This window comes from Clarias gariepinus, chromosome 14 (genome assembly GCF_024256425.1).
Source record: "Clarias gariepinus isolate MV-2021 ecotype Netherlands chromosome 14, CGAR_prim_01v2, whole genome shotgun sequence".
Lineage (NCBI taxonomy): Eukaryota > Metazoa > Chordata > Actinopteri > Siluriformes > Clariidae > Clarias > Clarias gariepinus.
The window spans coordinates 14,885,513-14,901,225 of NC_071113.1; the positions used below are offsets into that span (position 1 = coordinate 14,885,513).

At 37.2% G+C, this 15,713-nt stretch overlaps 2 protein-coding genes across 4 annotated transcripts; one reads left to right on the forward strand and one right to left on the reverse strand.

The window, feature by feature from the left end:
• Positions 1-313: 313 nt before the first annotated feature.
• On the reverse strand, positions 314-5,513 carry psme3 (proteasome activator subunit 3). Of its 2 annotated transcripts, XM_053511138.1 has the most exons (12): positions 5,401-5,513; positions 4,894-4,917; positions 4,292-4,324; positions 4,154-4,216; positions 3,958-4,062; positions 3,559-3,613; positions 2,803-2,921; positions 2,633-2,701; positions 2,106-2,173; positions 1,557-1,611; positions 1,209-1,295; positions 314-1,093 (listed from the first exon to the last, which is right to left on the reverse strand). In XM_053511138.1, exons 1-12 carry the CDS (start codon positions 5,404-5,406, stop codon positions 1,013-1,015), a joined length of 765 nt encoding a protein of 254 aa, XP_053367113.1. In that variant the 5' UTR covers positions 5,407-5,513; the 3' UTR covers positions 314-1,012. The 2 variants fall into 2 exon arrangements, with proteins under 2 accessions (XP_053367113.1, XP_053367111.1); XM_053511136.1 differs by lacking the exon at positions 5,401-5,513 and having other exon boundaries at positions 4,894-5,031.
• nbr1a (NBR1 autophagy cargo receptor a) lies at positions 5,270-15,224 on the forward strand. 2 transcript variants are annotated; one of them, XM_053511134.1, is made up of 21 exons: positions 5,270-5,506; positions 6,851-6,913; positions 7,071-7,089; positions 7,235-7,257; positions 7,383-7,565; positions 7,809-7,886; positions 8,077-8,285; positions 8,415-8,534; positions 8,677-8,922; positions 9,178-9,337; positions 9,494-9,742; positions 10,497-10,622; positions 10,714-10,789; positions 10,877-10,987; positions 12,028-12,204; positions 12,309-12,443; positions 12,591-13,032; positions 13,121-13,212; positions 13,370-13,436; positions 14,047-14,149; positions 14,366-15,224. In XM_053511134.1, the coding sequence occupies exons 1-21, from the start codon at positions 5,405-5,407 to the stop codon at positions 14,543-14,545; spliced, it is 2,961 nt and encodes a 986-aa protein (XP_053367109.1). In that variant the 5' UTR covers positions 5,270-5,404; the 3' UTR covers positions 14,546-15,224. The 2 variants fall into 2 exon arrangements, with proteins under 2 accessions (XP_053367109.1, XP_053367110.1); XM_053511135.1 differs by having other exon boundaries at positions 12,028-12,192.
• The last annotated feature ends 489 nt before the right edge of the window (positions 15,225-15,713 follow it).

Genomic DNA, 15,713 nt, shown 5'->3' on the forward strand with positions numbered 1-15,713 from the left:
TACTGTTTTATCCTGTGTAGAGGGTCGGAAGGCTGAAGCCTATCCCAGGCACAAGGCCAATCCATCGCAGGGCGTGCACACACACACACGCACTATGTCGCCCAATCTTCATGTTTTTGGACCCAGTACCCAGAAAAAACCCATGCACACAGACGGGAATCGAACCCAGACCCCAGAGGTGCGAACCACTACACTACCATGCCGCCTTGTTAAGTAACACTATCAATTTAAATTAAAGAACAAACATCATTCAGCTTGATCGAACTGTTGATATTTCTCACCTTGAGATTAGAAAAATCATTAACTGAACACGTTGAAAAAAAGAAGACATTTTATTCAGCAAAACACATCTCTGAAACTGGACAAAAATAAAAGCCATATGAAGCTTTGGGAACTTGGTGAGTCAGTAATGACAAAAAAAAAAAAGATTAAAATATAACTGCATTGCAGCATCATGAAATAAGAACCGAAATTATGTAAAATGATCCACCAGTACAGCTGTTCATCTTGGACTACATTTATATATTAGATGAGTGGAAAAATTAAAATACAGCATTGATAAAAACTTCACAACTCAGCTGTTGAAACTGATCATCAGATGAGCTTTTTGTGTCTTTCAGTGATGTCAGTCTCTAAGCTAATTCTAAAACATGTGAAATGCTTTAGACCCCTCCCAAAACATCGATACTTTATATTTGGTTTCATAAAAGATTAAAGAAACCCCAAATGTTAAGATATTTGTTTAATTAAATAGGAAAACAACTGAGGCGATGTCCTCAAGATGCACATTCGGACTCTCCATACATTAACACTGTCCACTAGGAAACTGATAGGGGTTTTTTTTGTAAAGGTTTTAAAATAATGATAATATATAACAGTTCCGGTAACGGCCTGATGAAGCTAGCTTGTCTTGGACTGGTTTTAATGTGTTCATTAATGCATCAGAACCAGTCCAAAAGGCTCCAACTATTCCCAAGGACAAAAAGGATTAGAAGATCAGAAAGTGGCATTCTTAGTAGAGGGCATCCGTATTGCTGCTTCGCGGTCGTTTTATCTTCTCGATGTTCTTCAGAATCATATCATGCAACGTTACCTATGAAAAAAAGTTCAAACTGATCACCTGCATAGTGCCACAAAGCCACACCTCAAGCATACAAAGGATATGCAAAATAGAATAAGAAAATGCACAATTTTTTTTGAAAACTTACGTATTGATTTCTCAGTTCTGAGACTATGATCTTGAGACTTATGTACTCCTTCTCATCAATCTCTGTTACAGTGCGCCTATAGTCCTCCTGGTAAATAAATAAACATATATCATTCGGAATAAAAAACTTCCTGCTTACTGATGAAAGTTTTGTTCTTATTTTGTGAAACACATCACTAGTAGAATCCAGATGCTAACACCACATCTGGACAAAACCTTTATCTAGCTTGCTGCTTATGTATAAGCAGTGCTTTACTTGCATTGTAAATTCTTAATTTCAAACTAGCACAAAGTTGTCCTTGTCCAGTTACATACACAATGCCCCCATGGTATATTAAAAGATACTTACCACATGTGGATATTTTGCTATTTTGGAAACTAGCTTTGCTCTTGTGATGTAGTATCTGCATATAAGAAATGAAAACAAAGAAAATAAGAGAAGAAAAAAAAAGATATATATCTATATCTCGACTGAAATGACTACAGCATTTAAAATTTACAACAGTGTAAACAACATTAAACATAAGCATGCAATCTAGGCACTATCTATAGACATCCTAATGCTCATGCTAACAAAAAAAGAGCAATAGAAAAAATAGGACATTTACATGATTAGAGAATCATGTTTGAAGAAAAAATATATATAATAATCATGAGCAATAATCGAGGGCACTTAGACTGGGGCCATTTACTTGTTTTGAGGGGGTTAAACTCAAAGCTAAAGAGCTAATCTGGAGTTAATGTGTTCCTGTTGTCAGAAAGTTCGAAAAATAACAATAAAAAAAGTTTAAGATTTCAATACATAGTGATAATGCACTGAAGTTATTTATCAACATTAAAATAAGGTGTAGGGACTCTTTAGGTCTGACTATGAACAGAAGTATTATGAGGGCAGTACCTGGATATCTGGTCCAGGTAAGAAGCTGCCTCTCCCTCAACTGTTCTGAGCTCAGCCACAGTCTCCTCCTGTTGATAATTATGCCAGTAAGTCAGAAAAAACTTTTTCAGATGTATGCAATAATGTATATAAAATAAAAATATGTAACATTTGAGGCTTCGTCATATCATAAACACTTTGTCTTTTGGTCATTAAGACAAAGCTCATGTTTACATTATGTAAATGTTTCTCACAGATTTATTTAGACATACACATGTCTAAACAAGAACACAAATGTTCTGGGTTGAAAGTGATCGATGAAGGTTACTGGGACCGACCTAATACAAATTCCATGTTATGCAAATGGTTAATGTTTAGGTAAGTACACCTAATGTATGTATCTATGCATCACAATCAAACTATTCAAAATTTGTTGTGTAGTTTTATAACTATTTAAAAAGAAACATTTACATTACAGTTTTTTTCACAATCTACTTCTGCTAAAGCATAAAATGACAAACAAGACAATTATTTATATTTCTTTATACCTGGATTGAAACACCAAAATTGTTGCCATCTTCTATTCTTGGAATTAACAACTGCACCCACATCTTGACCTAAAACAATAATAAATAGCATGCGAATACAATTACACGAGATCTTGGTCAAGAGCCTGTTATTATGATCATGTCTGCTGATGATTATAACGTGGACCTACGGTGTTGCATTTCTCTATGAGGGTTCTGATCTCAGGCTTAACTCTCTCAATCAGTTCCACCAGCTTGCCATTGCTTTTCATCATTCCACCAGGCATTATATACACCTTGGTCCCACCAACTACAGAAGGGAAGAGGATGCTGTATAACTTACAAAAGTCTTTTTAGCAAAAGCAGACCTACCAATTGTGTACAATTTAAATGAAAAACATTTAGAATCAATGTGTGCAAGTACTGTGTATGGTGACCTTTACAAAAGGAGACTGAATTGAAAAACTACTACTGTATATTTGTATGCATGTCAGTGGCCATTACAGTGGCTATGTTCAATTTACTTAGCCTTCAAATCTACATGGCCTACTCAGAAACCTTTTTTTCTTCATCAATGATTGTAAGCACACCATCTGCCTAAATTTGGTTGAAAAAGCCTTCCAATTAAAATGGCTATTTTGGCAAAACAGCATTTTTGTCCAAATGCATGTTGACCACGTTTATAAAAAAAAAAATTGTAAAAAGACAATGGTTAAAGAGGATAGAGACACAGCTAAGAAATTTAAACTACTGATAATTGTGTTTTTTTTTGGACACTTATAAAATTCAAATGTTTAGGCTGAGAACCCATTTTGGAAGTTAAAAGAGCCGCAAGGTTAGGACTTGCATTAAATACACTACATGCGAATGATTATACATTTTATGCTAGAATCATACAAGTAGGAAGTTCTGCAAAAGGCACTGTACTTATACACTGCTAAGCTCACCTTTGTCATCTCCTGGACCATCTTCTGGACCAAGTTTTCTCTTCTTGGCATTTTGCTGTTAATGAAACAATGGACGTTTAATTGCTAGGCATCCAAACACACAAACACATATCTTTCACATATACACACTTTAGAGAGACACGCACGCACACACAAACACACACACATCAGGTCAGGACCTTCCATTGCAGACCGGCAACATGCTGCAGTTTTATGAGTTGCTCTGATCCAGTCGTCTAGACATCACAATTCACTCAAATCCTCACACTTTTTTTGCATATCTCTCTCACTCTCTCTCTATACACACATACATACATACATACATACACCCACATTATTTTTATATATATAATTTTAAGATACATCATATTAAAGTATTAGATAAACTGGATCTCTTACTCCTTCAAGGCCATCATGGATGTCTGTAAGCAGAATTGGGTCTGGTACAGCCAAGTTTATCTCAGAATGTATTTCTTTCAGTTCACGGATATTTATTACAGGATCCTGAGAATACAATTATTATTAATATAGTTAAATTGAAAAAAATATATAATTTAAAATCATGAAAGTGTTAAAACAAACAAACAATCTCTACCTTCAGAAACTGGTCCAACTCTAATAATTTCTTAGGGAAGAAATTTGCCACCAGATCTTCTGCCTACATTTTAAAAAATCAGCATCAAAGGCTATCAAAGAAACGTCTTAATCTTATGATATGAGTAACGTTACTTACCTCTGATGTAATCCGTTCCCTGAAAACATCAACCTAAAGTGAAAACACATAACATTAACTAACAAGTTACAAGTTAATAAAGTAAACAAATTGATGGGTTAACTTTGCAGCTGGTTGTGTTACTGTTTGGTTGTTTTATCATGAAGTAAAAAAAAAAAACCGCACAATCCAGAGTTATTTAGGAAACTCTTACCAAGCACTGTCCGGCGACCTAATAGCTAAATTTGTTTTGTCGCAGACTACGAGAGCAAGAAATGGCACGAGTTCATAAAGCAAAGCGGCTAGCCGGCTAATGAACAACAGATGGCCAGCAGGTTCTACAGTTTCATACAAAATATAAATGTTCATTGATCAACTAATGTGTGGAATATGACAGTTAAAATAAGTCTGAATACGACGAAACGGCAATCGAAAATAAAGAGTTGCAACTAAAGAACTATCGATAATGGCGGGCGGGAAAATTAGCCGACTAGCTTTAGCTCGCTGGATGTGTCACACGCACACCGGCTTTCACAGCTACAAATGTGTTAGCCTGCTAACGATCCATAATGCCTTAATGCTTATAACAAAAATATAATAACAATTCTGCCTGACTAGCTTACCTTTGACTTGATTTCACTGTCCACCTTTAAAAGAGAAGACATTTTTCAATCAATAACGGAGAAAAGCTACAGATTGTCTTAACAGCATTAACTAACCGTGTGGCTTCCTCCTGTCTGTCAGCCACAAGGTAACTCGCGCGCTGGATGATGACGTTGAAAATAAGCGCGTTATACGCATGCGTAAATCAAACACTTTTCTTTTACAATAATTTGCATTTCGCGTACTGACATGCCGTAGAAATCTGCCTATAATATGTGTTTCAAGTTATAACGTTTTTATAATGTGGTTGTTCTTCTTGTTGTATAGTTTCGCATGTAATAATCCAAAGAAACACGTAAGAAAGGAATGACATATTTCCTGTTACGTATACACGGGGGAGTGTACATGTTAAACGATGTAAACAAGAGAGCGGCTAGACAGAAAGGGCCTCTTATAATGTTGGCTTTGCTGGGTTAAATGAATGTGTTGTAATTACAGATTGGATATCTAGTGTTATTCCGACTTACCATCATGAATCACCCAGTTACCGTCAAAGTGAATTTCCGTGGGAGCGTGAAGAAGTTTCCTGTGGTTGATACAGACAAAGCGCAGTGGGAGACAGTAGAGGCCTGGGTAAGCTGCCTTCATAAACCTTTATAAACCTGCTGTATGCGCTCTGTTACGCATCTTGGAGCATATCCGCAAACGCGTACTCCCGTCCTACACAGTATATTAGGTAGGAGAGTATGTTCCCGTAGATGGCGTGCTTTTTGACGTATTGTTTATTACGCCAGTGTACAGGTTTGGTTGCAGTCACTATCCCAGAAGGCCGAGACTGAGGCCTGCATAAACATAACAACGGTCGGTTGCCTCGAACTTTTTGTGTTAAAACATGGATCAGTGTCGGTTGTGCAGTTTATAATGTAAACTAGCAGCTTTAAACATTTTCCACGTGAAGGCGTCTTTGTTATTAGTGTCATCTGGTCTAATGACCACACACGCGTGAATCACAGTAATTGGTATTGTTTTCTCACTAGTAATTAATATGCTACAAATTTATATTTATTTTTTTTATTATTATTATCTTTCACTCACTCATCATTTATACATCAATGGGGGATGTTACTTTTTTTAAGTAACTAATTCCATTACAAAATTACCGTCTTTAAAAAGTAATCAGTTACGTTATAGCATTACTTTCTAATAAAAGTAACTAGTAAGGGTACTTTCCATTGCAGAAATTGTGATTAGGGTTCCATCTTTTCGTGCATCGTTCCTGGCATAGTCAAACTGCATAGGTGAGATAGGGGTATAACAGCAGGAATAACAGGGGTGGGGCGTGGTGGGGGTTATCGGGGGCGGGTCTTGTAGGACGACTTTCACACACGCACACTAACGGATTGGGAATGACTGCTGTCTGGCTCACGGATTACATACATTGTCTAAATAATGGATTAAAAAAATAATAACGGAGTACTTAAATGGCAGACCTAACGCGTTAGATTACTCATTACATCAAAAAAGTAATCCAAGTACTCTAACGTGTTACTACCTGGAGCCTATCCCAGAAGATTTGCACGAGGTGTGGTTCAGCCTGGATGGGGTGCCAAACACAGAGCAAAGACAAGTACAAACACACACATACACACTCATTCGCACACTGCAGGCAATTTGGGAATGCCAGTTAGCCTAGGCTGCATATCTTAGGATTGTGGGAGGAAACCCAGAGTACCCCCAGGAAACCCATCAAGCACGGGGAGAACATGCAAACTCCATGCACAAAGACTTGAGGCTGTGAGAATTATATTAATAATAACAACACGCATGTATCTTTCTTGTTGTTGTTCGTCTTCTGCTTTTTCTTTTCTTTATTTATAGAATTCTTTCCAAGCTTAAGGTCAAATCAGTGAATAAATGGTGCTAATTGTTTACTTACCTGGCTCAACCCCACCATTCTTTCTTTTTTTTATTCCTTAGATTAAAACTACCTTTGGTTTATCCCATTTTCAAGCTAAATATTTTGACGAGGAGAATGAAGAGGTAAGTATTAGGCTAGTTGACATTTTATGATCCCAACAAATTATGATTATGCTAAAGATGACATTCCAATTAATTAAAAAGGCAGTAGTTATTGCAATAGTCGCTATAGCATCAGAATATATGATCCCTTAATATTTGTGTTCACTTACTTTTCTAGATCTCTATAAACAGCCAAGGTATGTGATTATATCTACATTGTTGTTTGTTAAATATTACTTTAAACCTAATGTAAATATTCACACTGTATGTATATACTGTATGTATTTTTGTGTGTATACTAATGAAAATACAAGTTAATGCTTTGCTATGGTTTTTCATCAGATGAGTATACTGAGGCGCTGAAGGTAAAGGATTTTCTTTCATAAATATCAAAGTGATCATTGTAGATCATTGCATCTGCAGATTTATCATTTCTTAGTGTCAAATTAATGTTATCTAATTAAACATAGTTATAACATATTCTATTTAGAGTGCATTTAAGCAAGCCAATCAGCTTCACATGAATGTGTATAAGATGAAAGGCCAGGCTGAAGGTGGGCCTGTTAAAGCTGAAGTTAAAGAACTCAGAATTGATCCCAGACCAGCACCACCATATCGGGCCAGAGTGAAAATGGCAGACAAAGAGACACAGGTGACCCCTGAGCGGGACTCGGTAAGAAATTATGATTTGTACAAAATCAGGCTCAGATGTTAATGAGGAAAGTTAATGTGCAACATCTTATTTTAACTCTTATGTGCAAATCTTTTTTCCATTTTTTCCTAATTTTCAGTACTACATAATCCATAAGTCTTCTGTTTTGCTTTTTAATCAATAACCATTGCAGCTGTATTGTAAACTTAATTTGACAGTTCCAACTGTTTTTAATACACTGATAGTGGGTATTTTTGTTTGTAGGTGGTTGTGAAGGAAAATAAAGTCAATAAAGTCGAAGAGGAGGCTGTCCCAGCATGGTTTAAATCTTACATGGACAGAGTATGTGCACTTTATTTATAAAAAATAAATAAATAAATAATTATTCGTCTTTCTACTTGGCTATGATGTCATTATCCAAAATCTATGGGATCATAGGAAATTTTCAGAATTTAAATGATTAATTCTGTTATTTATTTTTCCTTACATTATGAATGTAAAATAAATGATGTTACAATTCCTGTTTTTCTAGTTCAAAGATCAGGTAGTGAGGGAAGTTGTGGACAAAATGTGTAGTGAATTTTCTGGCCAGTGCTGTACACACAGAGCCTCTGATCCCCCAGAAGAGCCCAGAACTTCTGGAACTCAGTTGGCGGTAGTGAGTTCCACAACACAGAGGACCTCAACACCTAACTGCAGCAATTGCAAGGGGCCAGCCACTGGAGGAGGATATCACTGCAGGTGTGTTTTTTCCCTACATTTTAAAAGTCTTCTTTTAAAATTGTTGTCCAAGTCAGGGCTGTGTTTTTGTCAGGTTAAATTTAATTTATTTGGGTAGAATAAATGATCAGTTTTTGTGCATTTGTTCAGCGTGTGTCCTTCTTGCATCTTGTGTGAGCCATGCAGTCACAAACATGACCCCAGCCACAACTTGAAAAGAACAAGGACTCCATTGTCTGTTCCAGAACGGGGAGTAACCCCAGAGCCTAGGTAATTTCATATAAACTGGTCAAATAGTTCCAGTTATTTTTTGTATTTCGGTCAGTGTTCAGTAATTAAAAATATAAATATATATACTCTGAATATTATCTCCCTAAAATCCCTACGTGGTGGTTGTGCTTTGATCTCTCAGGTTCTTGCGGCGCGGAGACAGGACTGTCCGCAAGGCTGAACGCCAGCGTCTGAAAGCTGAGCGGAGGCAGCTGAAGGCCGAAGTGAAGGAGATTAAGAAGAAGCTGAGGTTGGAGAAGAGAGGCCTGCTGTGGAGTGGAGCCACCAACGGCACTAGCAGCTCAGGTCTTGGTCCTGCTCCTGCTCCTGCCCCTGCTCCTGGTGCGGCTGCAGCCACGGGCCCAGAGCCTCAGGCCTCCAGTCCAGAGTAAGGGCCATAAGTGAGAGGGCTCAAGGCTGGGTGATCTACCTCCCCAGCCTAGAACAGTCTTTATCAAGATTATCTCATTGTCTGTTATAGTTGCGTTTATCGCTGGCAAGTGGATGGAACTACCTCAAATGCACTCGCTGCCTTTACTGTATTGCATCATTTTTTTAGAAAAAACTTTTTGCTTTGAGCTTCAAGAAAAAGACAGAAGCTGAGTCAAAGCTGTACTCACAATGCTCTGTACACTCAAACCAGGGGTCCCAAGGTCTCCTGCTCCACCTTGGTGCCCACAATGACAGCCTTGTTTCTGGATGAGAATCTACCAGACGGAACATGTCTGGAGCCTGGCACCAAGTTCATCAAGTACTGGAAGATGAGGAATACCGGCAACATCAGCTGGACTTCTGACACAAAGGTATTATAACAATAATGTATTTACAGTCAATAAAACAGTGTCCATGCATTTTTCACATTGTAGCTAAAGAAATGTGCAGATCACATTCACTTTTTGTGTGAGTTTTTCTTTGTGTTCCCTTGCTTGCATGTGGGCCATGTGTATTTGTTTCAATAGCTAAAGTTCATGTGGGGAAACTTGGCCTTGGAGTCACAGGATCAGAAGGAGGTGGCGGTACCCTTCCTCAAGCCAGGCCAGGTTGGTATGGTGAGTGTGGCATTCGTGGCACCCATGCTAGAGGGCACCTATACCTCACACTGGCGCCTGGCACACTGCGGGGTTCAGTTTGGCCCTCGAGTGTGGTGCAGCATTGTAGTAGTCCCCAGTTCAGGCCAGAAACTCAACTCCCACTCCAGCAAATTATTTGTGAGTACTACATCTCATTAAATTAGCTTCATTAAAAAAAGTACAGTGACTCCCAAAAGTCTGAGACTACTAGTAAAAATGCTTCTATTTTACATTATTTTCTAAATTACTACAAAACCTTACGTTCTATTTTGGATCAATTATGTTGTTGTCTGAATGCATGCTTCAGTTAAGGAGACTGCCATAAGGAAAAACTGACCAAAGCAGTTGAAATGGTCAATATTAAAAATTTGCTTTTAAATTAGTATAACAGTATAATTTTAATAATAATAATAATAATAATAATAATCAATAATACATTATTTTTTGTTTCAAATATTTAAAAACTCTAAGATCCTTTCTCGCTTTCCCAGATTTTTGGAGTAGTTTCAAACTTTTGGACCACACTTTATGTTTACTTGTCAAGAGTTATTTTCCTGATTTTGTTTTAAGTTGAAAAAAAAAATCAGTGAGTCAAGTCATGTCAAGGCAATAAAAAGTAACAAAAGCATGTGTGTTTAATGTCTTTTTAAGCTACTAGCAGATGATGTTAATTTGTAGATTATAAAATTGTTTTTATTATAATAACGCTTAAGGACTAAGTGGTTCTTTGACTCTTTGGTATATGGGATAGTTTTATCCAAAAATCTTGTTACTGGGTGCACCATTAGGCAAAATCTTTTTTTTTTTAAGTAAAAATCATATTGTTTTCAAAGCTTTATGAGTGAATATATTAATTGATCATTATTGTTAACTATTTTATTTTGCTGTACAGATGAATAAACATAGTGTTCTAGGAATAGATGGGATGTGCTGGACTGGTTCTAGAGATGACATGCGTGGGTCCTCCAGCAGCAAGAGAGAGTACTACATGCCCTCTGTGGACCTGCTTACTGCACAGGTGTGTGTGATCACAAGAAAAGCTACAATAATGTTTGCTTTCATTGTGTATTAAGACTGTAATAAACAATACGTAATTTTTTTTTTTAAAGGATCTGCTCTCCTTTGAGTTGCTGGATATAAATATTGTCCAAGAGTTGGAGAAGGTCCCAGCTAACCCTCCAGCTGGTATGTTTTAGATTGTCATTTGTGGAGTAAAATTGTGGCTATAATAGTTCACTGATTAATTATTATTACTTTATTTTGCCTATATAGATATGACTCCATGCATGTCCCCAGTCCCACATTATGGAACTACATGTGGAAAGCAGGGACTGGGCATAGTTAGAGAGAATGCAGAACACACAGGCTTGAAAAACCTCCAAGGTAAGTATGGCACATAATAAAACAGTGACTAAAAGGAAGAAAAAGAACAGCAAATAAAAGAAAGTTAAAATTCTGCTAGGTCTGTTTTAGTCCACAAGAGGTCATCATTTGGCATATCAAAGGTTCAGCATAATCTTGGAATTACAATGATTCTCACTGCCAGCATCCCAAAAATCACTAGGATAGAAAAGCCTGCATCAAGCAATGAAAATAATTAAATTGCTAGAATTGCTTTAAACATCCATGACTAAAACCTAGATGGATAGTGCTGTCAATGTTGTGGATGAAATAAATCATAAAATGTGGTTGGTAAAAATGTCATGAATGACCTTGACCGGAGATCACTTAAATGATTGGTAAAGTTGCATTATAAAAAAAAAAAAACAACAAACAAACAATAAGACCATTTCCACATACACGATGTGATGAGATTGCCCAGGATTGGTAATAAAGAGCTGTGTGGCCATAAGAAAACCACCAGTTAGTTCAAGCTAATAAAAAGTCTTCATTTTGCTATAGCGCATAAAGTGTAGACTTTGGAGCAGTGGAAAAGGGTCATGTGGTCTGATGAGTGCACATTGACCTTATTCCATTGTGATGGGTGTGTCAGGGTAAGAAGGGAAGCACATGAAGCAATGCACACATCATACATAGTGCCTAATATATTTTTTGTTTTGAACACATGAATTGGTCACCATATTGCACCCCATGAAACTTAGGGTGGTCAAATGAAAAAATAGTGTGTACTTTTTTGACCAAGAAGTGTATCTCCTGATTTTAATATACTAAGGTAAAGAGCCAGGTTTCAACCCTGTAATGAAATGAAAATAATGTAAATTATTTATATTTTATTTATGCTTATAAGTAGCATTTTGGTTTAACACCTTTCACCGGTTTACTTGCATGTAAATAAAAATCATTATTAGTAAACAATAATAAACATTATAAACAAATTTCATATCTAAAGTCTTAATATACTTTTCTGCTTCACTGGATATAAATATTAAACATAGGCTGGACACATTCTTGTTGTGTTTTAGTTGTGCAGCCTCAAAGACACTCTGACAATGTGGATCTTCAAGTTCATGATGAAGGTGAAGATGACATCAGTGGAACTCAGTTTGTCTGCGAGACTGTGATTAGGTCCCTCACGCTGGAGGAAGAGCCTGAACACAAACCTCCACGACGAGGTCGAGCCAACCACAGTAGGCCTGAGCGTGAGAACACCTGTGCATGTTATATTCCATTACAAAAAATATGTTTCTCCCCTGAGAACTGTTACAATGACAGAAATACATCTGTCTGTTTGACTTTTATGCAGATCATGAACCCACCCCATTTAATGAGAGGGCTATGATGGAGAGGATTGATAGACCCCTCCTGCCGATTATAAAGAAGCCAGAAGCTCCACTCCCAGTTCAACCACACATCATACTTGAAGAACCTGCTCTCCCAGGTGAAAAGCTATTCCATTTTACAGTGAGAGCTTGCTCGCATTTGTTTTCTCAACTAAATGACAAATTATGTAAAGTTGCAGAACTTCATATTCTTATGAACTAATAGTGCATTATGTAGTTAATTTATGTACTTTTGGAATATGCAGTTTTTTCAGAATTGTTGATTGGCTCTAATGAAAACCTGTACACTGACCCTGCTGCTCTGGAGGAGGAAGAAGGGAAGAAGGATGATCAGGATAAAGAGGAAGAGGCAGGAGAGTGGGATGAGGTGAGCAGCCAGGCATCCTCAGCTTCTTCGGAAGAATACCTCGTTGTCTTGCCTGACTGCTTTGATACCTCCAAACCCCTGGGAGATTCTTTATACAGCTCAGCTGTGTCCCTGCCTGGAAACGCCTGTAGCACAGAGCCTGAGAAAGCACAGGACCAGACAACAACAGAGGGAGAGTCAGTGGAACCAGCAACTGTTATGCAAAACAGTGTCAACAGGTTGCTGTGCACCTCTCAGATATTGAACACCCCGCCACTTATTCCTGAAGTGGCAATTGTCCCTGCCTCCCTGTCACTACTCCCAACTCTCCGCACACACAGGTCAGAACCCTGGCCCCCAAAAACTTATTATTAAGTTAAATCAAGTGTTAGTGTACTGATTTTTGTATTTTGTTATAAATTTTTTCAGGTCTATACAACCTTTTGCGACTAAGAATAGAGTCTCAAGGAATCTTGACTGTGAAGAGAACAGATCATGTCCAGCTGAGAACAAAACAAATGGTTAGTTTTTTTGACAGAAGCACAAAAAGCAAGTATTGACACATACACGTAAAGAATTCCAGTGCTTGACAGTGACCTCTGTTGCCTTTTTTTCTGAAAAATTCTGATGTAATATAATTTTCTTTCTCATGTGAAGATATTCTCTTTGTTGCCTCAGGATTAGGTTCAACACATCCAGACGCCCATGACAATGCCTTTGAGACAGGCAGCTCTCAGGATCCAAGGTAAACGTTTCCATCACTTAAAGATATGATGTGCATTTCTGGTGTTGGTTAAGAATTTGCTAAATACAATTGATAATTTTATGTAATGTTCTGAAAAAAGTTTTTAAAAAGATTCCCATTTATGTCGTCCTAAGTTTAAATGTTTTCAGAATGATTCTTAGTAGTTCCCCCCTCTCTCTTTTATATTTTGTCCTTTTAACACACCTCAAGGAACACACAGAAATGTAAAGATTTATTTAAGCTGTGAATATCTGTGACCTTTTGCATTTAGAGCCACATACAAAAATGTGCACTTCATTTAAATAAAAACCACAAACCTTGATCTTTTATTGTTGTCTGAAATATGCCTCAATTTAAGAGACTTCATTTGGATACAGTGGACAGTTCTTAAACTAAGTTTGCCAAACCATGAGTAATATGATTAATGGAGGAATTAATGTAGCATGTTATTCTTTTAAATTCAGGTGCAGCAAAAAGAAAGTAGCTCTAGACCTATGCTCTTGTTGCATGTTGTTCTCTTTATTTTATGCCCATAAGTTGGTGTCCTTTTACTGTTAAAATAAAAGGATAGATTTTGATAACCACTTCTTGCAAATGTTTTTGCTTGCAGGCTACGTCATGGGGGACTCACTGAAGGGCTTGTGAAGGGAGCACTCTCAGTGGCAGCGTCTGCTTACAAAGCTTTGTTCACAGGCCAGAGCAGCTCCACACAGGTACTTACACTTATAGCAACTTGACACCTACTTGCTCCTGATTTCACTTTATTTTTAGCTTTCGTATCCAAATGCAGATGTCTAAAATTAGGCAAAGAAATGTCACATGTGCTTAAAAATACTGTCCTCCGTAGCGTCCTCTGGTTGAACAGTGTTTTGTTGACAGTGTTCTGTTAAACCCTGAGAATGATCTTTGGCATGTTTTTCCTCCTTTAGCGGCCCAGTGTAGACCCAGTGTCTAAAGAAGCCTCACTGATAGCTGTGTTACAAGAGATGGGTTTCAGTAACAAGCTGCTAAATCAGAAGCTGCTGAGAAAGCATCAGTACAATCTGCTGGACGTGGTGAATGAGTTGGTGCAAATGACCGACAATGATTGGTACACAACGAGGCATTAAAGATAGAATTAGTAACCTCGATAAAAGTGATATAAGAGGTGTCTATAACATACTGAGATGACAAGTTGCGATGTGTCTGTTTAAGTCAGGGGTCTGCTTTTTAGTGTAGGACTGCTTTAATATAGCAGTGTTAGCACACTCAACTGACAGCGACTATTCAGTTGTATAGTTTTCAATTGTATGTTTTTAGCACATGAATGGGAAATCTAAGAAATTGATCTATTTGTCTGATTTATCTATATTTCTTCAAGCACAGTAGTGTTCTAAGACATTGCAGACTTAGTAAATATAATAAGATACACACAATAGTAGGGGAAAGATTGCCTTAAGATTGTCATGTGGTTGTTAAAAAAATTCTGCTTTTACAAACTCTACAAAGTTGCCAATCAGCTATAGGACATGTAAGAACACATTCAGTATTTTATGCGCTTTGTCACCGTGACTTTGATCTCATTTTGACTAACACTAATTGCTGTAATGTTTAACTATGTGACACTAAGGTGGTGGTTTTCCAACACATAAAATGTGCAATGACATATTGAATCATGCTTAACATAGCCAGTGATTGGTAAAAAAATTTTGCTAGACAACAGGTGTTGGTTGTCCTCTGTGTACTAACAATGTGCTCATGGAGCTAATGTGGTTCTTGGTGTCCAGGAAATAAAACATTCCATAGTAATTTGGAGTTGGGATTACTTCATTTCTTAGTAAACTTAACGTACACAATTGCAATCATTAAATTAAATAAATAAAAAACATTATGCATTATAATTATAAATTATAGAATATGTATAAACATATAAACTGAAGTTTAGCACTAGTAGCACCAGAAAATAAATAAATAATCTGTAAATCTGTAAGTGAAGAAAATGAAATTCTAGTTTTTACACACACGCGCGCGCACACACAAAATGGGAGAAATCTGGACAGGTTAACATGTATGTGTTTGAACCTTTGGGAGGTAACTGAAGCATCCCAAAGAAACCCACCAAGCACACAGGAAGAACATGAAAACTTACACATGCACACGGACCTGAAGGCGGGATTTAAACCATCGACCATGGAGGTTTAAGGCCACAGTGCTAATGATATTTAAACTGTCATTTAATGACATAGAAAATTATTAAAATATAGAAAAGCTTGATAATGATAATTAAAACAAAACAGC